Here is a 25186-nt window from a genome sequence, read left to right on the forward strand (position 1 = left end):
CTTGATTTGATTAAATTATGTTATGCTTGTTGGTTTTATCTCTAGTAATCAACAAAATTAGACACCTGGTAAAAAACCAAAGTCTTTCTCAGACTTTTCCATTAGTCTCTAATTGTCTCAAGGGATTAATATTGCATGAAGTAAAATTTATTTTTGTAAGTCACTTGTTCAAATACAGCACAGGCTTGTAGTGAGTCAAACTCATCATCATATTAAAGCTCTTGGACGTTCTATATGAATTAAGTTATTGGGTTGAATGTGAGAATAAAAAGAGCAGCTGTCCCTCTACGCTTCGTAACACACCACAGTTGAGGACAGATCCATTTTAGCACCGGAATTGCTCTCCCAAGGCCAAGATGATGTACACTGGCTAGATAGCTCCTACTTTATTTCCACATGAAAAAATGGGCTGTGTTTTAGTGAACCAATTTCTGATGCATTAAAGAAAACAATTTTTCCAAACTGCTGGACCTGATTTCTGGAAAAGAAGAGGCTATTGTGGATTTCTGCCCTAAAATTTTCCCTGGAATATAATGCAAACGGAAGGTATTCATTATTGAAAAATGCACAAAGGAAAAAAAAAAATTAACCTCAGCCCATTGCTGAGATCTCCATTGGTAATACTCTTTCAGGAAAATATGTGAAGAAGACTATGGGTTGTTCAGTGAGAACATCTATTCATCATGCAAAGTCAGGACAAAATTTTTTTTAAAAAAAAACCTTATACATAGGATGGAGAATTCTCGTAACCTTGTAAATCCAAGACACAGAAAAAAACAGAGAATAAGTAGAAATTAGCATGGTTAATAACAATGTCCACAGTTAAAACAAGTAAGATTAAGTTTGTTTGTTTTTTTTTAATTAGATAGAACTTCAGAATAGCTGGATCATGAGTCAAAAATTTTCCTGAAAAAAAAGTTTTCTGTTTCATCTATTGTGGAATTGCTTCTGCTTTTCTTTGATGATTCTGAATATGGGGTCATCTTCCATACTGGACACACTCACCACTGTAATGATAGAGGGGTACTCTGCTACACTTCAGGCATTCATTCATTGTAAAGACATTGCAAATATCTTTCTGATTATTGAGATTAATTTTTGAGATTCTTTTCAAATGTGGGAACTTCAAAGGAAAGGAAATAAAACATCTTCCTTCCCTGTCATTAACTGGGAGGATGTGGTCTGTCAAAGATCCCTCTGTTTCTTAGCAGACTCAGTGTTTTGGAAAGGATTGAATGGCTATATTTTAGTCGACACAAACCTAGGAAAGTATAAGAAAACCTCCACCTCTGAATTTTTCCAGCTTGAGCAGCTGTTAGAAGCAGCAGCCTGCCCCATTTTGAAGAGACATTTTAGTCTATCTTAGTGGACCCTGAAAGCAAGAGACTAGTTGAAAAACTACCACCTTTTTTCTGTTAAATTGCTTTTTAATTCCGATGGGCTATATTCAGATTCTTCATTGTTTCCCTAGATGAAGGATAGTAACTTACTCGAAAAGGTAATAAAGCTGAGATTTTCATAGATCTAGGATTCCAGGAGCTAACAGTCCATGAGTACAACAAAGATCACAAAAGTCATTCTAAAACTGCAAGTGTTGGTAACAAACGTAGCAAAGCAAAGATCTGCTGCTTTTGTCTGAAGCTCAAGTTGAAACATGCAAATTGAGCACAAAGATTTTGGTTTAAACCAAGGAATTTAGCTTGAGAAGTTTTCTTTAGCTATTCTAGGGAAAACACAGTGCACGCACTTACACTGAATTTTATCTTACTTCTTACAGAAACTCAACCAAAAACCCCACTCATCTAGCCCAATGGATTCCTAAGGTTTTGTGCTCTTTTTTGGCTTAGTCTTCTTCACATACACCTGTTTTCTCACACCTACAGTTAGCTGTGTAACACTGGACGTTGCGTAAACTTACAAGGTCTTCACAAAGATTTGCAGTGTTGTTCCTTTTTTTTAAGCAGTCATTGACTTTGTCGTCTTTGTCTTGCAAGATTTCCTGAAGCCCAGTTATATTCTGCGCAGCCAGATGTATAGAATCCTAAATGAGGTGGTAGGAAGATGAAACTGTATTACGGTCTGGTTTAATATACTGCACTCACTCATGCAGATATTGCAATACTACTGATGGAATCAGAAATATTTTCCATCTCTAACACCTTTGCAGTTTCCAGCTATTGTGGGATTGTAATAATATTTTCCTGTGTTTTGTCTATTTTCAATGTAAACTATCTAAGGATCAAGTTGTTAATGTTCAACTGAAAAAATTATGCCCCAACCTAAGGAATGTCCCACTGGAAGTTAGCTACTCCTCAGCAAGAAGCCAGCTCAAGACCCATGCACCCTCAAAGGCCTCTTTTCGGAGGACAAAGTAGGACTGCAGTGGTGCATTTCACTTACTCTGAATTTTAATCTCAATGAAGTGTGCATGAGTTTGGATAAGGAACTGTCAACACCATTCCAGGCAACCACCCTTGTCGGCTGAGCTCACTGGCCTTCCCCCGTTTGCTGAACCAAATGAGGTGCGTTTCCGATAAGCTCTGGCCAGCTGGTTATTCATCTTACTTACCTCTCAAACAACCTCTGTGTCCGGTTTGGACACACTTACACTTGGAAGGGCCTCGTGTCATCTACAAAGTTGGCAAGTTGTCCATGAGAGGGAAAAGTTGGTAAGTTACAAGCCAACCCACATTTTCAGAGACGGGGATTAAAGCAAAGACATTTACAGCAGTCTGTACATCTAACGTTAGCCCTCAACACAACCTAGCAAGAGGATAAAGGAAGGAGTCCTCGCATCCAAAATATCTATTTTAGGGCATTTTAATTCATGTGGCTGCAACTCAGTTCTTCCGTTTTTGATGAGATTCAGTTGGTGCTCCACTGCAGCAGATGTGCATGACCCATATGACGGCTTCCCACAGTGATTGAAGGTCGTAACTGTGCCACCAGGCAGCACCTTCTTTTCTGCACTGCACCCATGGGTCTCCACAGAGCCTGCTTGTGTAAGGGGAAATATGCAGAAGTGTGGGCTTCAAAACTTCCTTGCCATGGGCTCAGCAATACAGCACCAGCACAGCTCATTTATTTAATGCTTATAAATAATTTGGTGTTGCCTAACTGGTGGAAGAAACGTGTGTTAAACTGGTTATGGACATGGTTTGTGGCCACAGATTTCAAAAAGGCCTGTACCCACCTGTAGATGTTGCGAGGAGAGTGAAATGTTCTTCACGCAGAACTTCACAGTCTTCTCTAAACTTCGAAACAACTTTTCTTCTGTATTGAAAGTTTGATCTTTTACCTAAAATACATGTGTGCAGTGTTATTTTGGCAGCCCAAAAGAGCCTGGCTAATGAAAGAAACATCCAGAACACTGCTGGAAAAATCCCAAACCTTCCCGGAACTCCTCCCTTTGAAAACAGAACAGATTGGCTCCTAATTCTCCCAAGCTCCAGTTTTAATCCGAGAAAAGTCAAAGGCACAGGGCAGCATGACAGAGAATTTAATTTTTTAACCCTTGTGGAAGTTGGGAGTTACTTTATTACAAGCACACCTACGTGTGCCGATAAAACTCTTCATTTTCTCTACACTGTTGCTCCACTTGAGGAAACGGTGGTGAAAATTACATGTAAAGACATTTTTACGTCATGGCGTTCCTTCCCTGGGTACTTATTTGGGGGTGATGGGGAGATTTTCCTCCAGGCAGGCTGTAGGTGGGGCTGTTACCTCTAGAGCAAAGCCCGCTCCGCAGCTAGAAACCTCAGCCGCTGGAAAGAGCCTTGCGCTACTCTTTTATGCTAGCTGAAATAGCCCTAGAAATACCTTTATTTCTGCCTACCTTTTACTGGAGGAATTTGAGAAATCTCAAGTCTCGTTTTCAGTGGTCTTGCTATAAGGGTCACAGCATGTTTCAGAGGTGTGAACTGGGAATTTTCTTAGTCTAATTAAGCAGGAAGAGAGGGCTGAATCTTTAACAGATGTATCCTGATTCTAAAATGATTCTCAAATGTTTTAAGCTTAATTAAAAAAAAAAAAACAAACACAAAATCATAAACTAGAAGCTTCTAAAGAGAAAAAAAGAAAAATCATATGTCCTTTTAATCAAATTTAATTCCCCGTTTTTCTCTGATTTTATAGCCTTGCTGGTGTCCCATTCTGAATGCAAAAATTTCCACTGTACAAATAAATGAACAGAAAAAATAAATGTGGGTAGTTTTGTGTCAGAGAAAGGGGGAAACCACTGATGAAAAACAAAACAGGAAAAAAGGCATGTATCTGGTAAAGTCACATCTAGAAAGGCAAGTGACCTTGTATAATCAGCCATCGCATGCAGTGAGGTGCATTGGATATCATTTTCAAGGTCAGTTGTAATTGATTTTCTTTGAGATTTAGATTTAAGCTTTCCTGAAAATGTTTATCCTGCTAGGTTTTGAATTACACCCTCGAAATTATGAGGGAGCATTTTATTTTTGGCCACCCAACACCCACTGGACTTATCACAGGGTTCTTTGCCTCTGGTAGTTTTGACAGTTCTGGGTCCTTACACATGTAGAGGCAAAGCCCATGGCCTCTCCTAATCAGAAGTACTGCTTGTCTTCCTTGGTGGGTTCAGAACCTGAACGTTATGATGGGGAGCAAGATGGACTGAACACGTTCTCAGCACTGACACTGACTATTGCCAGTCTGTCCACAAAGCGCTGATCTCAGGCTGAGTTTCACAAAACTACCAGTCACTTCCTCTCTGCTGAAGATCAGAAGTTTGAGAAACTCTTAGATAAAAGAGGAAAAGGTGGAGAAAACATTATGCTTTTTTCTATTTCAATCACAAAGATCTTTCCTGTCTGCTATGAGAGTCAGAAAATGACTTTATAAATGATACAGAAAAAAAGCAACACCACAAACTCCATTTCCAACAGGTTTTAAAAACTGCCCAGTGCAAAAGCAGAACTGAAGATGTCAATGCAAATCTGCAGCTGGATGAGTAAGTACCTGAGGTTCTCCCCCCGTCAGTATTTTCAGATGGCTGGTGACCCTCTTGGATTTCTTGCTAATGGAGTGGATATTCAGTCGGGAAAACTTTTCTTTAAGGGTTTCATCATCATCATTCCTCTTATACTTCAGCACTGCAGACAGAGAATTTCATGACACTAATAATCTGTATTCACAGGGCTTTTCACAGGGACAGGCACACAAATATGAAACCATTCGAGAGCAGTCACTTTGATGTCACTTGCTGTAATCTTGTGCAAAAATGCCTGAGATGATGAAAACCCGGTTATCAACGCTAGCCTTGGGAAGGGTGAAGTTCAAGGCCTTCAACATGGCAAGTCTATAAGAAATATTGTTATCACTGCATCTTAATTATTATGAGTGTTTGCAATTGCATTATGGACAATGAACATGGATATAACATGAATTCTTTCATCACTTTCATATTTCTGGAGTTACCAGTAAGATTACATAGATGGCTGAAGACAAGTGACATTAAGGCATCTGTTACCTTCTTGAAACCAAGCATATTGCACAACTTGGGTGGCACCAGCCAAGACTGTTGCAGTGATATGACTGGAGTTGAAACCTCTCTTGTAATTGCCAGCCCAAACCTACAGAGACAGAAGAACTTACTGTGCCTTTTTCTCACCTAAATCTTTCCTCCTTTTAAGTTCGTTGATGTTCACATTAATGGTTTTCATAGCAAAAAGGGCATCTTGTAGCACCTTGTGGTCAGGGTGACAAGCAGGAGTTGAATTCAAGAGTTCACAGAGTAACAAGGGATATTTCATCACCCGTTGCACTGGTTTGATCATCAGGGATCCCATGTCCGTTAGATTAGGCTTTCCTCTATAATTTATACAAAAAAATTTGTCACATAAGGAGAAACTCCTTGAAGACAAAAACTTATTTCTGTCTAGTCATTGAAGCTGCTGCCTTTTATATCCTTCAGTTGAGCTTTCAACTATAGAAAATATCAAAACCAGAGCAGTGGTTTGCACTGAATCCTAGAAGTGCAGTTGCCACTTAAGTCAAAAAATAAGATACATCTGTCAGGGAAGGGGAGCCGTTGCAAACGAAACCCTCCTCTCGCCCCCTCAATGAGAAATACACACCGGGTCTGAGTTTTCTGTATTTTCAGCATCCTACCAGATTATTGCTTAGACATTGTCTCTGAAACTGTCCCCCTCAGTCTGAGGATGCCTGTGGTACAACTTACACACCACAACACCCAGGAAGGGAGACGTAGGTGGAAGAACAAATAACAGGAAGTTTGAGAAACACATGTGAGCGGGGCTATTGCGTCCTGCTCTGGCCCCTCAGGCTTAAAATCGCAACATCTCCCTGCTGCGAGATGCCCGTTCACGGCTGCATCCCTTCTCACAACATCTCTCAACTTGCCACAGTGACCCTTGAGCTTTACTGTCTTTTACCTGTGGCTGCCAATAGGTTATTTCTAATTATGCCTGAGCTTCCAACGGGTACCAGCTCTGGTCTGGGGGAATGCTGAGCGTACAGGATGTTCACCCAGGCTTGATCCAACCTGCTGGAAGTCACCTAACGCAAAGGCGAAGCAGGCAGCTGCCTAGGGTGGCAGAAGGATGAGGGTAGGAAAGTCACAGCTTCCAGCACGGGCACAGGGACGCTCTGCAGCTCCAGCCTCCGTCCCCGCTGGCTTGGCAGGGGCAGCACAGCAGCTTCCCCAGGCACCCCTGTGGCTCAGGCCATCAAGGCCACCCAAGTTCTCTGGCCCCCACGCAAGGGAGTGACCAGCCGGCTGAATTCGTGCTCCATCCCCACTCTGGACAAAAGCCTTTGCTCACACTCTCTAGGCTTGAAGGGGAGACGCCGTGCAGTTTGCAGGCTGTCACAACAGCCTGGGAGACAAGAGGGAAAGGGCAGGACCAAGCCACACGTGCCTTCATTAACTTCCATGTGGCTGGTAGAAACATAGGGTCTCCCTGGAGTAGGTAACACCAGGTGGCCAAGCGCCAGGGCCAGGGCCAGCCGTTTCTGAGGCTCCAGCAGCAGGTGGCCTTTCAATATACAGAGGAGGCTTGTAAGAAAGACAGGGAGAGACTGTAGTGACGAGGGGAAGGGGCAATGGTTTTAAACTGAAAGAGGGTAGGTTTAGATTGGATATAAGGAAGAAATCTTTTGTGACGAGGGTGGTGACGTTGAGACAGGTTGCCCAGAGAAGTTGTGGATGACCCATCACTGGAAGTATTCAACGTCAGGTTGGATCGGGCTTTGAGCAACCTGATTTAGTAAAAGACCCTGCCTATGGCAGGGGCATTGGACTAGATGACCTTTAAAGGTCCCTTCCAACCCAAACTGTTCTTTGATTCTGTGATTCTATGACAGACATATCCGTTGTGTCTCCTCCTTGCAGCATGCTCCTGAGCAAACCAGGCAACACTCCAGCATCAGTGCTGGTGCAAACTACCTGTGACTCACAGACCTCCCCTTTGAACCTGAGCATGAGCTGTTGGTAACAGGCTGAAGGGCCGTAAAGCACAGCAAGCTTCCCATTTGCATGCAAGCAGGCAAAAAAGGCTGCTTTGGAGGGGAGAAGGTTGGCTGACGTTAACTACGCAAGAGTTAATGCCAGGCGAGGAGGGATTTCTGCATATGGAAAGATGGAATAACACAATGTAGAAGGAAAGTACAAAAAACAGGGAACAGCCACTTGGTTTTGCAGGCTGACATCTATTGTTTTGTGCAGCAGGAAGAGTAAAAGAGGGGAAAAAAAGCTTTCATTCCCACTTTTGTACGTATAAAAAGTATAACAGCCAGTCCTTACTGCTGACTAATTAACTAACAATTTGAATGCCTTTGAGAAGAGACATCTGCATATTTAAACCATCTCTCTCACACAGGCATTATCTGTAAAAAATTCTGCAAGAAAAAAATTAACAGTAGATGCCTTTTAAGGCTTCTTGATGTGCCCAAACCTTCTCATCGTTTCAATCCCCCTCATTTCCCCTGTATCCTACAATAAATATAGCGCGCTATTTTCCCTTCTTTCAGCTTCTGGCAGCAATAATGAAAAAAAAATCTTAAATTGTTATTGTTTTCTCTGAAAAGCCCCATGAATGCAAATCTGTAAAAGCTGCCTCATGAATGGAAAAATCTTCAAGTGTCTTCTCTTTATATAGTTGCACTTTGGACAGCTGCCCAAGTGATAAACAGCCCTCTGTTCGCGTATCTGCATAACACAGTCTTGCAATATGGTTCGAGAGATAGTAGGTTTGTTATAAGATAATGACTCCCTGGGGCACCAAATGCCATGAAGTTCAACTCATCTAATTCTCCCCAGCAAGATTAGCTGACGATAGCCACTCTCCCTGGATGAGTCCCGTTTGCAATGAGCCCGGTTAGGACGCACCCGGCTGCAGGGCAGGACGTGGCCTTGCCACGCGACCGAAGCAGGCGAGTAATGGCTTGTGACATCTGTTGTGCAGAAAATTAAGTTGATAATTCATTTGTGATGCCGCTTTGGCTTTCCCTCCCGTGTTATTGTGAATTTAGCAAGTATTCTAGGTCATACGTAGCTGTACTAAGCTCATCGCAAATTACTACCGCAGCTCTGCAGTAAATGCAGCTGGCTTAACTGCAGCGAGCTCCACAGCACACCCTTCCTCCTTCCTCCCAACGAAACAAAGTCACCAACGCAGAAAGATTCCTGCCTGTTTAAAAAACACACGGTGGTGAGCTCTGCGAAGACAGGTGATTCAGGATTTAGTTTCATTTGCTCTCACTACCCAGCAACTAGGTCCAGCGGCAAATACGACAGCCAGTACGGTACAGCTGGGCTGAGCCCGGCGTCACGCACGCAGCATGGCAGCTTTGAAATGGTGTGTGTGCATCACGGGCTGCAGCATGACTTAAAAGCCTTGGGCTTCATGGTTTACTGTGCGCGAGTTCATTTTAGTACAAGACATGCAGGGCAAATAATCCACCGTGCCGTTAAGACTCTCATGCAAACCCAGGGAATTCACTGAGGGTGCACACTTGTTAAGCCAAGCAGGGTTTAACCTATCGAGCTGCTGGCAAAGGGCAGCACTGTCTGGTATTTATGTAATTGTTTTCTTGATCGTGCTTGAATGAAAAGCAATCGGGGAGCTGCAACATTGCAGACCGTTTGGGGTGAGTTACGCTGTATTTTCCAGTTCAACGTTAATCAGATTTTTGGGCGTAGTCCTGCCCAAGGGCTGCTAAGACTCTGCAACCTCTAAGCAGGGCTGCAGGTCTCAGTGCCCTGCGGGCCAGCGGGGAAGGCAAAGGCCACCACACCGTGCGAGGTAGCCGAGCTCAGGGTGGGTCCCGCAGCTAAACCTGGCTCGTTGCATTCTGCACAGCTTTATATGAGCCAGTGTAAACTTAGAAAGCGAGTTGTGTCCTACACTCCACTGGAAACTGTTTGAAGAAGAAAACTAGGCATTCCTTTCTGATAGAGTTACGCAAGGCAGAGCAGCCAGTCTTGCGCTATTTCTAGATGCGTTGCTGTCTCACATGACCTTACTGTGACTCTGGATATTTTGTTCCTCTTGGAGCCCCGCTCCTTGGGAGACAGGAGGATACAAGAATGTCCCTTATCAAAACAAAATGCAGAAGAACTATTTCCTAGCATAGACTAAAGCTTGAAAACCCCAACTGTAGAATTCCAACACGCAAATCCTTTAAAGTGTATTTTACACTGATCTTATTTATGGCGTGTGATTGACTGACTTAATTTATTAAATTCTCTGACTTTACAGGTGTTCCTCTCCTACCAATATAGACCATACTTTATCCTCTTTTCTCTCTTAACATTTCTGTCTGGGGTTGTAATAATTTTTTTTTAGTTCAGCTAACCCCTCCTCTGAGCTCTGCCTGCAGGCAACTTCAGGAGATGCTGCGTTTCAATGACCCCAACCTGCTGGACGTCCAGAAACTGCAGCTGTGATAAACTCTCCTTTATAGCTTTTCAAAGACGTCACATTTGGCACCGAAATCCTTTAACCACGAGTTATCAGTGGCTGGGTGAGTATTCTGGCAACGTGTTGCAACGAGCTTGTTCTTTTCTGATGTTCCTCCAGGCACTGTCAGAGGGAAGATCCTAAGGTGGACTTCCGAACGGGTTGTCACCTTAGCAATAGCTTTACCTGTGAACCTAACCTGTATTGTAGCAGGTCTACAGAGGCCTATGCAAAATGATTTCCGAGTGTCTGGATTTCAAAGACTGATACTATGTTGTTGACAACCACTCTTGCGGACCTCAGAGCTCTCTAAGCACATTTACAAGACAGCGAGGTGATAATAAAGCGCTCCAAATGAATTAGCAAGCAAATTAAGTAGCTTCATAAACCATGAGTTTTGAAAGATACTGCAAAGCTAGTGCAGTGGTAATTAGAAAACTAGACAGACTTAGGGAAATTAAACTGAGCATCTTTATCACGTACATCCTGGAAAAATCTACAGGCTATATTGACACGAAAGGCTTGTGCCCTTAAAACTTCCACACGCACAGTTTTAAGCATACTGAAAATAAATTAAAGATATTTTAAAGATTATTTTACATGTAAGAAAGGTATAGTACTTACTCTTCCTCATATATCTTTCTGCAAAAGAGAAGAAAACAAAACATATATTAGATTCCTCCTAAAAGGGTTTATACAGATCAGGGGCCAGATTCTCAGATACACTTCAGTGACACAAAGCAGCAGTAACTGCCCAGTTAACTTAGGTTTATGGCTGCCATGTGTCAGGAGAACTACACAAAACAGCCAGCGGGTACCAGTGAATCTGGCCCTATATCTTTTTGAAAGGACAGCCCCAAATGAGAAAGGATTGTCAGAAACCTGGCATTAGCTATAAGACCCAGCCTTGTCCTAACACTGTTAGAGAAGGAAGTTTGTGTCGCTGTGCTAACAACAGTAAGTAACATCAAGTCCTTAATACAAAAAGTAAAATTAAATGTGTCATTCTTACACTTTACATATATTCACACCTACTCTCTTTAAATAGAAATGTATTTCTAAATGAGAAATTTCATTTCAGCCTTTTAGAATCTAGAATCAATGAAGCTGTTAAGTTTTTTGTAGGCTACACATCAACTGAAACCTCCTACTCTTCAGAGTAGGATGGTGTTGATACATATACTGAAAGCAGCAGGGACGTACAATTGTAGTTTGGAAACATGCAAACATGCACATAGAATATTTTCCTTATGGTATGAACTCGCTCAAATGCCAGGGAACCAAAGTGTGGCTCCATCTCTGCGTTAGGCTTTCCTGACATCACGTCATCAGCCACTGCTTTTTGACTGCCTGCACTCTCATCTCCTTGCCTGCCGGTGCCTAACTGAGCACCTGGAAGCTGGTGCTTTCATTGCTTCTGCACTGTCAGCACTTTGCGTGCTTATGACGTCCCTGTGCCCCAAGCGACTTCAGGCTGAAAGCAGAGCAGGTAGTTGCCAGCGTCCTTTCATTTTTACCAGCTGCGTTTCTTTGGCTAAGCTAGCAAACACCACCCCCGGTTTGCATAATCGCTGCTGAAACACGGGACTCTACTGAATTTGGATTTGCACATGTCTCCAAGGCAGACACCTATATTTTGGGATGGAATTTCTCCTCTTCAGTCAACAGGAGGAATAGGAATCTCAGCACGGCTAATTAAATCTGATTTGTCTGTACAGATGTGCAGAGTGCCACTCTCAAATTGCTCCTGATACAGAAGTTGTTTTTCACATGGCAGATACTACTCAGCTGAGGAACAGAAGCCCCTAGTAACATTAGCCCATTTTAAATTTAAAGCTATGAAGCAATATTCTTTCCAAGGACAAAAATAATTATTTAAGAAGTAAACATTTTTCAAGAATAGTCATCACCAGCCCCATTTATTATGTCTCACATTGGAAAACGGCCTATAACTTATTTGGTAAAAATGCTGCATAATTTTCTTCCTAGGGCAAGTGTTCTCCAATCAGTAGTAACAGGTTTAGGTGACCACAGGTCTGCGTTTGAGTGCACACTTTCAGGTCTTAATATTTGAATTGGCTGCGATCTTTAGGCACTGGGAAAAAACACAACATAGCATACATGCACCGGTGCTTTTTTCGTTGGTTCCTGTTTAATGGCTAATCAGGAAAGAACAAGACAAAACAAGGTTTCCTTGTGAGGAAGGCTTTGTCACTTCCTCCTAGCAAAGGCTACAATGGCCTAGCACCAATATCCTTTCTCTTCAGAAATCCCAGCTGTGGTGTTGGAACAGGAGCGCCTCTTGCTGGTTCTGGAATTCAAGTGGCAGCATCCACCCTAGCATGAACATGGATGCTATCTTTTATCTTTATTTCCTTCCATGTCCCCTTGCCTCAGCAGCAGGGATGAGTGAGTGACAGTAGCGGCCTCTCTTGATTAGCCGGAAAAGCATATTGTAGGCATCAGCAACTAAAACACCCCCTTAGGGGAGATACCTGGCCATCCGTTAGCCTGAAAGCCTGAGTTTATATGAAAATCTGTTTCTTTCAACTTCCAGGGTAGTTAAAGCCTAAGTATCCTGCAGTTGTACTTTGTTATGTATTTAATATCTAGACATGTTGCACAAAATAAGCCTTATTTTCAGCATAACCTGTCTTCAAAGTGAACATTTCTTTTTTAATGTTGTTAATATTTTCCTCCACCACTCTTTCCAGATTTCACTTCCCATCTCCTAAGTCTTAACGCACCTCTGCAGGTCGATCGCTCACAGGGGCGTGGTTGAAATATCTGTTGCTGACGTACATGTCATTATTCATGATAGCTTTACATCTCTCCTACACGCATGTATCATGGGCCTTTCCTGGAGCTGGAGCTAGACCTCTGATCTGAAAGACTGTGGTGCGTTCCCTCCTGACAGCTCCGTACGACGCTTTGGTGAAAGTGAGGGGGCAAGGGGATTCATGAGTGGGAAAAGAAGCACTCTCCATGGAGTGGATAAGCTGGTTCCTGCGACCGGCTGCAGGAGGAAGCCATGCTGGAGGAAAGACGGATCCATTATTCTGCGGCATCCCCAGCTCTCGACACATTTCCCCGAGGGGCTGGTGCTAGAGGCGATGGCATAAAGTACCTTCCACTGGTGGGACCTTGCAGCTTGCTGCAATGCTGACCGCTCTCAAGTCACCCCATCATGAGAGGTCCAGCACCACATTGCACCTTGCAACAGGGGCCCAGAAACACCAGTGCATGTGAATAGTGCCGTTACAGGCTATTTTAATTCAAGCAATAGAATTGCTGAAGACGGGGGCAGCATGTTTCTTAGGAGCTGGGCAAGGTGTTCCCAATAGCCCATGATATGATGCAGCATTTTTTTGCCAGTATGGGGCACTGAAGCTAAAGGAAGAGCAACCTTTCTTGTGCTATTTTTGGCCATCTTCTAGAGAAAGAAATCTAATCATGGCCCCTGGCTTGTCATCTTTTCATGAAAGCAGCATAAGCCAGAGCTCCCAGCAAGCCTCATAAAACTCCAGATTTACAGGGGACCTTTCATCTACATCCATTTAAAATGTTCCCTGCCAGGCAACTGACTATGGACGGAAATCATCATTTGAAAAGATCTTACCTTAAGGACTGTACACAGTGTCTTAAATGCTGCTTCAGTTCTTCATCCTTTTCATAGGATTCCAGCATGGTGTGTGCATCATCGTGGCGATAGCAGTAGATTTTATATGTGTCTTCTAATGGGCCTTTAATCTGCAAGAACACTTCCCCTGTTAAGGAGGAAAACAAAGCGTGTCAAGCCAGACAACAGCATCTCAGAAGGAGTTTTATTATTCCACCACATTAGCCGTGAGCTAAAAAGGCTGGCTCCCACTTTACTTCCCTTAGAAATGATCTTGCATGTTTATGTGCATTATTTATTACGTGTATTTCTCAGCTGCTCATCTTTGTCATAGCCAGGCACCATTATATCAGTGTTAATGCACAAAAATTCCCTCAGGAAAATGCATGAAATCTCTACACCCCGCACCCCTTCATACACAACTCCCTAATTCTCTGCCCCAGCTTAATGCCCCTTCAGTGGAAACCACACAAGAGAGCTTAACTGTTAAGGGGAGATGATTTTTGTGTTATGGGCTGGCAGGAGGGATGAATGTAAGCCTGTTAATTTTCCTTTTGACTTTTTTTTTTCAACTGAATATGAACTTAAATGGGTTAGAACAGGAATAATGACTCCATCTCCCATTAGCTGTTTCACTTTTATCTGTTTTGCAGAATGCTGAAATGGCAATTGTTATGGCCTAGAATAGAGATTTTTCTTCAAGTGACAGAGGAACAACCTCTAGTCGTCCCTTAATTAAATAAAACCACTGTGGATTGCAGACATTTTTGTATGGTATTTAGGTTTACATACAACTGAAAGGGGAAAACACTTCCATTTCCAGTCTTCTACACCACCATTTTCCCCCCAAAGAACAGTTGGGAATTTGAGAGGCACTAAAGTAGTCCTGCACCCATTTCCCATTTAATTCTGCTGCCTAGTTCTCTCAGCCTAAGAGACCTGCGTTGGTTTCTGTGTACGTAAGAAATACTAGCTGAGCGGAGAAGGCATGCTGCATCTCTTCTGCTGAGATATTCATCCGGTTCTTACACCCTCATGTAGCAGCGCCCTGATCAGCATCCTTGGAAATGCGTGTAATAAACAGCAGCAGGGGTGAAAACTCCTGTCTTGGGCGTTTACTGAAAATTGCATGTATGTGGCAACCAGTCCGATGTTTGATAAACGTTTCTGTTGAGTTATAGCAATGATTATTAAAGTTAAAAGCCGAACACCACATTAATTGGGAGCTCTCTATTCATTCACAGAGCGAGCGCCAAGCTGTCAGGCATCCTGCATGTTTCATCCTGACCGGAGCGGGCTGTTTCATAATACATTGCATTGAACTGCTCCGTCTTAAAGTGAAAAATGATTCAGTTACCACAGTAACACAGCTCTGGATTTTTTCCCCTGGCAGCAAAGGTTAACTGGGCTGTCTAATGCATGTTGGTTTCAAGGTGCGAATAAGGGAACAATAATGACAGAGCTAAGACCACACGAATTTGCTTTTGTTACTGTAAGGCCACAGTCAGAAAAGCACCAGCATCCTATAGTTAAATGCTCTTTAGCTGTCTGACTTCTCTGTCTTGTGCTTAATGCTGATGGCTACCAACACACATTGCATCCTGACTTTCCCATGAACTCTCCATACAGGCCTTTATTAGCCAACGGTGTAAGGGGAAACCTTAATAAGCTTTCTCTTGTTCCTGCTCCCTTGGCACCTGATTCTCAGAGATGCTGAGCTCTCACAGTTTTCACTAACTTTAAGTGGAGCTCCAAGTGCTTAGCACAGCCCGTACTATGCTAAGCCCTCAAGTGAGGTTATGTTTTCAATAGCAAAAATGCAAGCTACAGACTTACAGTTTATTTCACCATATACTAGAAGCTGGAAGTTATCATACTCTGCTCCAGAATGAGAGATGAGCAAGATCTGTTCACTGATGTATTGTGCCACAATGACAGATACTTTCATTGATGCTCGATGATGAGAAAAATTACATGCTGATTTCACGGTTAGGGCCTTTTAAAAGCAGATGGATTTCTTAAGCCTAAAGCCCTTCTTGCTTCTGAGCCATATGGACCAAATCAGATGAGCTTTGGGCGTATCACTATGGGAGCTTGCTTTATGGGCCAAAACCACATTGGATTTGGGCACAGGTTTAAAAATACTGAGTCTTTTGCACACTCTGACAGATCCAAATCTGCCTGATGCCTCTTCTTAAGTGTGGTGGTCATCAGTCTCAACGAGAAAATCCTAGGAGGAAGGCTTGAGTGACAGAAACAGTTTCTCCCTGTGGCTTTCAGTGGTGCTTCCTGTGTGGAGGGAGGAAGACGGGGTCTTAACAGCTAAAGCCAGGGTAAGGTTACTAAATCTTCGTATTCCTCCATATACCAGTACCCAGAACAGAGAGCAGAAAAAATACAGGAGAGAACTGGAAACGGTATTTAAGCCTCAGTGGCGTTTAGCATCAGAAGACCAAGCACCACAAAAGATCCATCTACATTAGCATTTTAGCTCAGACTAAGAGCGGGCTTTTGAAGCCAGTCTCTCAGTAGCCCTCATCTCCCATGCCTTGGCTGTGTGGTGGAGCAGTTAAAGACACACAAACTGGATCCCTTTGAGGATGATAATTACCAGAAGACACACTGCAAGGGCACATCTTACGCAGTCCAACCATAAAGGACATCTCTCAATCTACAGGAGCAGGCTACAGCCAATCTGAGGTAAGACCTCTTGACATGTGTAGTATGGATACCAGGTCCTTAGCCCCAGCTGTTCCACTCTACAAGTCTGCTTCTATGGGACACTACTACTCGTCAATGTGCACATAGCATAAAGTCTGGAGAACATAGACTCAAATAAGACATGAATACAAGCAACCATATTGTTTGGTTTCAAACCAGTGAATTAGCAGTTCTTCTCAACCTCACCACGACTGGTTGCCTTCCAAAGTAAGATATTTCAATGCAAAGTGTTTAAATACCATATACATGATAGAATGTGATTGGTGTGTTAAACAGATTCTCAGCCTGCTTTTTCTACACACTGGCTTTAACAACTTTTACACTGATTATGAAGATCCTGAAGACAAAATTATCACCTCGCTGTACTTTTAGAGGATGACAAACTTAATAACTTATTGCTTATAGTGATGCAATTATTCGCCCTGCTTTTGTCTCAGCCTTTGGAAGAACATCTCACTTTACTTGCCATCTTGTTACCTGCCATAATTTAGTCAACTTTGTGATCCACAATCCCACACATTTTCATGGTTCTTTGTCTGATTCTGGAGAAATACTCGCTAATAGATGTATGCAATTGTTTGTCTTTACTTCTGGATGTGGCAGAGAACTAAAAGGATGATTCTCTTGGCTGTGACAAAGACACTTCCTGCTAGAATAGAACATTGCTTATTAAGGGTATGACTCATCATGATGCACTTTTATTGAAATATCGCCAAACACAGTTGCATCAAACTACGTTAAGCTGTTGCCTTGGCAAACCAGATTGAGACATGCTAGGATTAATACTTTCCCCAAGTATCATATGCTTTAATTATGAATTCTCACCTGATCCCTTAAGGTGGATCACCTACTCCCTGTGCACTGAAGAAGCAGTTATGGGAGAGCTGATGAGTGGTAACTTCTTATATCTCTCCAGCTGTCCCGGAATGCCAAGTGACTAGAACACAGTCCTAACATTCATGTTAAGAATTCTGACCTGCAGAACGTGTGACTGTTGTGACATTGCCAGGGGCAATCCCTTTGCTGAAAATACCCATGATCCCTACAGACATTCCTGCACAGAGTCCCACAAACTTCATATCAGCTACAGCTTGCTTGCCTTTACTTTAACCACATCCCTGTTAAGCTTTAACCACCTCTTACGTTAATTGTATTGCCAGTAGATAGTATGTTTACAATGTTCAGGGTGGCATTGTAACGTGTTTATTATTCCAATCATTTTTAATGTTTTTCTTGATACATTGCTTCATACAGTTATGAGCATGCAAAATTGTTGAGTTGGTGTAAGCATGAGCAGAGTTAGGTAGGCAATATCAAACTAGATGAAGAGGATAGTATCAGTATGTGGCAGAACTCAGCGCTGCCGTTTTTACTCATGCTAAACTCAGTCTCTCCTCCCTCCCTCCCTCCCTCCCTCCCTCCCTCCCTTCCTTCCTTCCTTCCTTCCTTCCTTCCTTCCTTCCTTCCTTCCTTCCTTCCTTCCTTCCTTCCTTCCTTCCTTCCTTCCTTCCCCTCAACATCCAGATAGGTGGAAAAAGAGCACCATGATCATGTGAGTACAGTAGAGCAACTGGACAGATTTCACATGTCATTTTTCCTATGTCTTTACGGACAGCTTGCAGCATGTTAGCCTCTGGGAGTGGTACTAGTTAAATCTGATGAGGGTAGAGGACAGCAGAGTGTTATGTTTATTCTTTCACGTAGCTTTGTAGAACTCAAGAGGACAGTAAACATACCGATTAGTTGCATGGGTGGTTCCACATCTGTTGTGGCTTCTTCCAACAATGACAGCAGTTTGGCTGATATTTGATGGACCGATTCAATGTTACTAAACAAGCCATCCACGTCAAAGCGAGCAATCTAACGGAATACAAATATTAAGCAGCTACTGACGAAGGATAAAGAAGGACATTGTGTATTACAGACCTTCTCTTGCTATGCCCTGAGTGTTCAACACTCCAGGAAGTACCACTTCTGCAAAACCTCATATAAACATCCTCCTGTGACTTCAAGGACACATATACAGTTTTCAGATTAGTATAATATGGTTGACGCAGTTAACAAAGGGCATGTTATCAAGTGCTTTTAACCTTATTTTGAACTATTCCTAATCTGAAAGTGTTTACTTAAGAAGGAAATAAATATTATCATCTGAATAAAAAAAAAGATCTTTAGCTGGCTTTAAAATGTTTGTTTACTTTCCCACTGAGGAAAAGAATAGTTGCCAGTGGGTTTGATTCCCTGATTACCAGTTGCTAACAGAGGCCACTCCATAAACTGAGCCCTTGGCCCTTTTGTGCCAGCTACCAGATACAAAGACTTCCAGGTGGTGGTACGATTTTAAGTTAGTTGTTCTATAAACCCAAAAATACAATCAAGATCATATAATTTTCACTTCAACAAACACATTTACAATTCTGGCTATTAATATAACCTAAAGAGCTTCCTACAGAGCCTGGGCACACAACATTGACTTAAGTGAACTGCATCAATTTACACCAACAGAAAATTTGGTTCTGTGTCCCTACTCATTTTAGAACAACTAAAAAAAATTCCAGGACACATGTTTCATGCAGCAGTTATTTATTTCCTTGCACAGCAGGGCAATAGTTAATATTGGGGGACAACTGGAGATAGCCAGTGGTAATGTGCTAATACTGAGAACAAAGGCAAGACTGATTTCATCATCCATATTGATACCCTCTGAATGTATCTCTCTATTAGAAACAGAATTTCTGACTTACATAGCAGTTTACCAGATGCCAGGAAGATCAAATTGCATGCTATTGTAACAGAATCAGAAATACACTTTCAGTACTAATGCAGTTAATTTCTTTATAAGTATTATAGGGGCTAAAACATGTTTTATCCATTTGGAATTATGAAACATTCATTGCTAGGTCAATTTTCTAAACGCTATCCTTCTCTAAACACATTGCAAACTTTCAATAAGGTAGTTTATCTGAGAACTAGCCTTAAAACCATATAACATTCTTTCAAAAATGCAGAGGTTATTAAATTGAGACAGTTATAATCCCTAAATTACTTTTCCTGTATACATCTAGTAAGGACTTCTGACCTCTGCTCCAGCACAATGCCTACCTAGTATTTGGAACTACGCTGCGCAGGGACACTTACACATGTTAATACAGTGAGAAAGGACAGAATCGAACCATATGTTTTCAGTTGGCTGGAAAAGAGCAAAGCAATACAGCACGTTTGACAAAAATCTCAGTGAGTTCAACCAGGGAATACTCTTGCTCGGTGCTGGCCAGGCTGGGGAGGGAATCAAGTGGAGACTACTTCTAAGCGGATGAACAAGTGAGGAGGAAGAAGTAGTCAAGAACTCCTTAAAGTTATGCCAGCAGATGCCATCTCTTCTGAAAACAGGTCGGAAAAAACTCTGACAGAGTTTTAAGACAGAAAAAAGGTCCTGCAGGAACTTAAACAACACGGGTTTCAGCTGGCCACAGCCTTTCCGAAAAGGCAGTGCCATTGTCATCTAAAGGCACTGTGGCCCCTGCACCTGTATTTTGTCACCAATTTCATAAGGAACCCTACATACAGAATGCTTAGTTTAAGGTCTGTTTGAAATTATTTTTATTCTGTGTTAGCAGCAGATATCATTTGTGTGGCCTCTGTGAATGCCACGTGGCAGGCCCCACAAATATGACTATTTCTCTGGACAACCTCTTTTATTCCCAGCTTGCAGCTGCACAATTTTTCTACAAATTGAAATACTGTTGAGGAAAAGGTGTTCTTTAAAGTCTCAGCTGAAGAAGAAAATGGGTATCAATGGCCTAATAAGAGCTTTTGCCTGAAAGAGAGTTTATGAGCCTTCCTTCTTAAATTTACCTTTTCTGTGTAGAATGCAAATTTCTGAAGTGCTGACTGAGCTGTCAGGCATGGTATTTCTCCACCACCGCTGTCTGAAAGGCTGGATTAAGTTATTTTAATGATTGAATTTAACCTTGATTGGGAGGTTCATGCCATTCCAGCTTGTTACAATGGAAAAGACTTGTTTTTATTGGTTTTCACTGCTTTTGGAGGCACCAGTAAAGGTCTGCTAGGGCATGTACCAGGGGTTATGATTACAGAGCAGGTGGAAGCTGCTGTTGCAGCCCACAAAGAGGATACAGCATCCAAGCTGCCCTCTGGGCAAGTACCTCGATGCAGGCTCTGTGCAAGTGCAGCACAGGTGTCACAGGAGCGTATCTGACTTCCCCATCTCCTCACTAGAGCCCTGGCACAACCCTTTCCAGAAAGCTAGCTCTGGACCCGCTCCCAGCACCGCATCACTCACATGCAGACACTTGTGCTTGCGTTCAGATTATCTGCAAGCAGAACGTGGGTGAGTTGAGACCTTGATATCGTCACCTCATCCTCCCTCCTGGCACTCACCTTCTTGTTTCTCAGGGGCTGAATCACTTCCTTGATGCAGAGATCCAGGTCGCTGATATAGTCTTTCTCCGTCTGCATGAGTTCTGTGATGATTTTCACCCTCTTGGCCATCATGCGTCTGCTAACTTGTTCTTCGTCCTCCTGCGACAAAGTGGCAGGTGTTGAGGACCCCGCCTGTGGGGCCATTTTTTCTATTTAAAAGAGGGAGATTTGTAAGGAGCATCATAATCCCACGTGATCACCCATCTTGCCCTGCATAACCATGGGGGAATGTAACTGGTGCCGGCTAGAAACTCCCAAATTGCCATGGGGAGCAGGAAAAGAAACGTAAGAAATGGCAATCCCAGATCAGACCGAGTGTCATCCCATCTCTCTCCTCTAAAAGCGGACACGGTTTTGGCAAAGGAAACCATCCATTTGGCTATAGGGAGATAACCCATCACCTGCTCCCCTGGCTTTAATGTTATGTATGCGGGCAGAAATTTTCCATGGAGCACAGGAGAGTCTGATCCTTGTCGCACTGAAATTCAAGGATAGCTGGTGCCCTTCAACTCCTTTGAAAACACAGTCTCGGTCTGACATCTATTATGATTTGGAGGATGGGAGAAAATGTGTTCCTGTGGAAGAAAAAGGCTGTTTTCACCATAAACAAGCTTCACTGGAATAACCTTTGCTCTGTACAATGTAATGTTGAGTCTACGCATGGGAGGCTGAGGGCTGTAGGTACTGGAAGACAAACTTTTAAATTAAGACAATGTTACTAACGATGATGATGAAACCTGTAATTCTGTTTAAAAAGGTTTCTTTGAAAGAGGCGAATGAATTACAAGAGAATATGGGAAAACCTTTAATGACCAATAACAAACATTTCTTGGAACAATGGAGGTCATTGGGATCAGGACATTCTTAACTATTTTTCCATACTTAAGACCTAGAATATCTGATGTGTTCCAAACACATGGAAATGCAAGCGAGTCTTCTACAGATAGGTAATTTATGTATGCTACAGGACCTGCACACAACCTACTTATCTGTAATGATGGTCTTCTCTTTTGCTGGTTCATAAGCCAGCCTGCAGACATCCATGTCAGCTGTATAAAGGGCATCGAATTTTATCTGTGTACACTGACAATCTGTATTTTTCATTAGGAAAAACACACACACAAAATACAAATTGAGAGATTTCAGAGGCTATTCTGGTGTTTTTCTGCTAGCCACAAGATGGTGCAGAGTACCAACAAAGATGGACATATCATTACCGTACCCATCTCAGCATTACCCAGGTCATGCTTTGACAGCACGAGCTTTTATTACTCAGCGGCAAAGGATGGGAATCTCTGCTGAGGATCAGACTGCTACACCCTTGTCTCAACCTCTTGTAGGGACCGTAGCGTGTAATGAGGCAGTAGCAAGCGGTATCTGATGCTTTGCTCGCTGATAGCCAATACTGAATATATTGCATTTGTTTGAATTGTCAAGGGTGAGGTCATGAGCATTCAAGTCAGCATCGAAAGCATGCAGCTCACCAGTACAGCACCAGCCAAGGCCGTAAATGATAACCTGGAGCTGGACTTGCAGGAAAACCAAGCCACTTTCAGGAGAGAGGGCTTTGAGCTGTAAAATGTTGTAAATCCATCAACCCCAACCCATTCCACAATTACGCTGACCACTGATATTCAGAAAGGACAGTTTTCTTATTAATCCTTCTCCCATCAGGTTTTTCTAGTGATACTGCTGTGACCACAGTTATTGTTTTAAATAGCTGCTTTTGGGTCTGCACTTCTACCTCTGTACTGATTGTTTTAAACAGTGAGGACAAGGAACCCAAACAAACTGGGAAGGAGGAACTGTTTTTTCAGACTTTTTTGTATTTTGATGTGCTTTTTACATTTGAGTTTTTAGTCCTGAAGTCTGTGTATAACACAGGAATGCACATTTTGTCCTCAAGTTTGTACACAGACAATATAACAGAAACATGATAAGGATGTCTCCCCTCCGCAAGGCTTGGGCTATCAAAAGAATTTTAAGCTGAATCTTGCCCTAGTGAGTCCGTGGGGGTGTGAGGGCACGGACTGCACAGGAGCTCACTCTGATGCAGAGCTCATCCATCAAAAGTGCTGTGTGCTGGAAGAGACAGACTCTGCCCTTACTTTCACAGAATCAGAATCACAGAATCATTAAAGTTGGAAGGGACCTTCAAGATCATCAAGTCCAACCGTCAACCCGATGCCACCATGCCCCCTAACCTATGTCCCAAAGCGCCACATCCACATGTTTTTTGAACACTTCCAGTGATGATGACTCCACCACCTCCCTGGGCAGCCTGTTCCAATGTTTGACCACTCTCTCGGGGAAGAAATTTTTCCTAATATCTAGTCTAAACCTCTCCTGGCACAACTTGAGGCCATTTCCTCTCATCCTCTCACTAGTTACTTGGGAGAAGAGACCATCACCCACCTTACCACAACCCCCTTTCAGGTAGTTGTAGAGAGCGATAAGGTCTCCCCTTCAGTCTCCTCCACACTAAACAACCCCAGTTCCCTCAGCCGCTCCTCATAACACTTCACCAGCTTCATTTCCCTTCTCTGGACACGCTCCAGCACCTCAACGTTCTTCTTGTAATGAGGGGCCCAAAACTGAACACAGGATTCAAGGTGCGGCCTCACCAGTGCTGAGTGCAGGGGCACAATCACTTCCCTACTCCTGCTGGCCACACGATTTCTGATACAGGCCAGGACGCTGTTGGCCTTCTTGGCCACCTGGGCACACTGCTGGCTCATGTTCAGCTGGATGTCAACCAGCACCCCCAGGTCCTTTTCCACTGGGCAGCTCTCCAGCCACTCCTCCCCAAGCCTGTAGCGTTGCATGGGGTTGTTGTGACCCAAGTGCAGGACCTGGCACTTGGCCTTGTTCAGCCCCATACAGTTCCCCTCGGCCCATCGATCCAGCCTGTCCAGATCCCTCTGCAGAGCCCTCCTGCCCTCCAGCAGATCAACACTCCCACCCAACTTGGTGTCGTCTGCAAACTTACTGAGGAAGCACTCGATCCCCTCATCCAGATCGTCAATGAAGGTATTAAAACAAGACCGGCCCCAAAACTGAGCCCTGAGGAACACCACTTGTGACCAGCCAACAACTGGATTGCCATTCACAATAACTCTGAGCTCGGCCATCCAGCCAGTTCTTTACCCAGTGAAGAGTACATCTGTTGAAGCCACAAGCCGCCAGTTTCTCCAGGAGAATGCTGCAGGAGACGCTGTCAAAGGCTTTACTAAAGTCCAGGTAGACAACGTCCACAGCCTTTCCCTCATCCACGAGGCAGGTCACCTGGTCACAGAAGGAAATCAGGTTGGTCAAGCAGGACCTGCCTTTCATGAACCTGTGCTGGCTGGGCCTGATCCCTTGGTTGTCCTGCACATGCCCTGTGAGCACCCTCAAGACGAACCGCTCCATGATCTTCCCTGGTACGGAGGTCAGGCTGACAGGCCTGTAGTTCCCTGGATCCTCCTTCTGGCCTTTCTTGTAGGTGGGTGTCACATTGGCAAGCCTCCAGTCTTCTGGGACCTCCCCTGTTAACCAGGACTGCTGATAGATGATGGAGAGTGGCTTGGCAAGCTCCTCTGCCAGCTCTTTAGTGAGCTTTAGTGAGGAGGAGAGCAAAACTACTTTAGTGAGGAGGAGAGCAAAACTGGTACCAGCACCACTCCACAGCTCCCTCTGAGAAATTTTCTGCTAAGGTTGCAGAATGAGACTGCCTTGTTTGCTGCTTATGTGCTAAAATGGCAGGTACTTTTCCCCCTAAAAACTTGCAGTATGTAACCACGCTTGCAGTCTCACAAGGAACCACATGAACAATCCATTTCCATTCCAGTTCTGCACCAAAATCAGCATTTTTCTTGAGATCGGGTGTGAAAATGTTTGCGTGTCTGTGACCGTACGTGAGAGTTCAGGGTGACTCCTGAGAAAGTGCAGAGAGGACCAGATATCCTGGAAGATCTCAGAAGTGTCGTTTCATCCCAGATGCAGCACTGTTATGATATCACATGGAATTTGAAGGTAAACGCAAGATGCTGTGCAAAAGAACTTTCTAATCTTTTATATTAGTGGCAGGGGAGGGCATTATATAAGCAAAACAAAGTCACTGTAACTCACTTCAGGCTTGAAGTTGCAATCCCTCGAGAGGCTGTTCTTTCAGTTTTTGCCATAGATCGCCCTGATCAAATTTGATTCTTGAATTATGTCAGGGCTCATCTATTATCCTTATTGCATGATAGATAACAATGCCAGGAAATAAAAACTATTCTCAACAGGAAGAAATAACCGTGAGAAGTATCAGGTAGATGCTGTTTCCATGTAGAAAACATGCTTTTTAATAAATGTATCCTTTTGTTAAAAGTAATATAATTTTCCACTTTCACTCAATACCTTCACTTTTTCATTTCAGACATGTCTGTCTCTATAGAATGCAACAGCAAGATCCTGAAGTGATGATTAC

At 43.2% G+C, this 25186-nt stretch overlaps 1 protein-coding gene across 1 annotated transcript in view; it reads right to left on the minus strand.

Annotated features, from left to right (window-relative positions):
• The window catches only part of ARHGEF38 (Rho guanine nucleotide exchange factor 38), a gene marked incomplete at both ends in the record, with an annotated part of 37920 nt that overhangs the window by 5372 nt on the left and 7362 nt on the right, over window positions 1-25186 (minus strand). Inside the window, 8 exons of the mRNA XM_081998958.1 lie at window positions 1919-2041; window positions 3194-3298; window positions 4987-5120; window positions 5639-5838; window positions 10575-10592; window positions 13570-13717; window positions 18027-18150; window positions 20692-20882. Of these exons, the coding sequence (XP_081855084.1) occupies window positions 1919-2041; window positions 3194-3298; window positions 4987-5120; window positions 5639-5838; window positions 10575-10592; window positions 13570-13717; window positions 18027-18150; window positions 20692-20882 (1043 nt within the window). The remainder of the gene's footprint in view (window positions 1-1918; window positions 2042-3193; window positions 3299-4986; window positions 5121-5638; window positions 5839-10574; window positions 10593-13569; window positions 13718-18026; window positions 18151-20691; window positions 20883-25186) is intronic.

This window comes from Phaethon aethereus (genome assembly GCF_964289735.1).
Source record: "Phaethon aethereus genome assembly, chromosome: 4".
Classification (NCBI taxonomy): Eukaryota; Metazoa; Chordata; class Aves; order Phaethontiformes; family Phaethontidae; genus Phaethon; species Phaethon aethereus.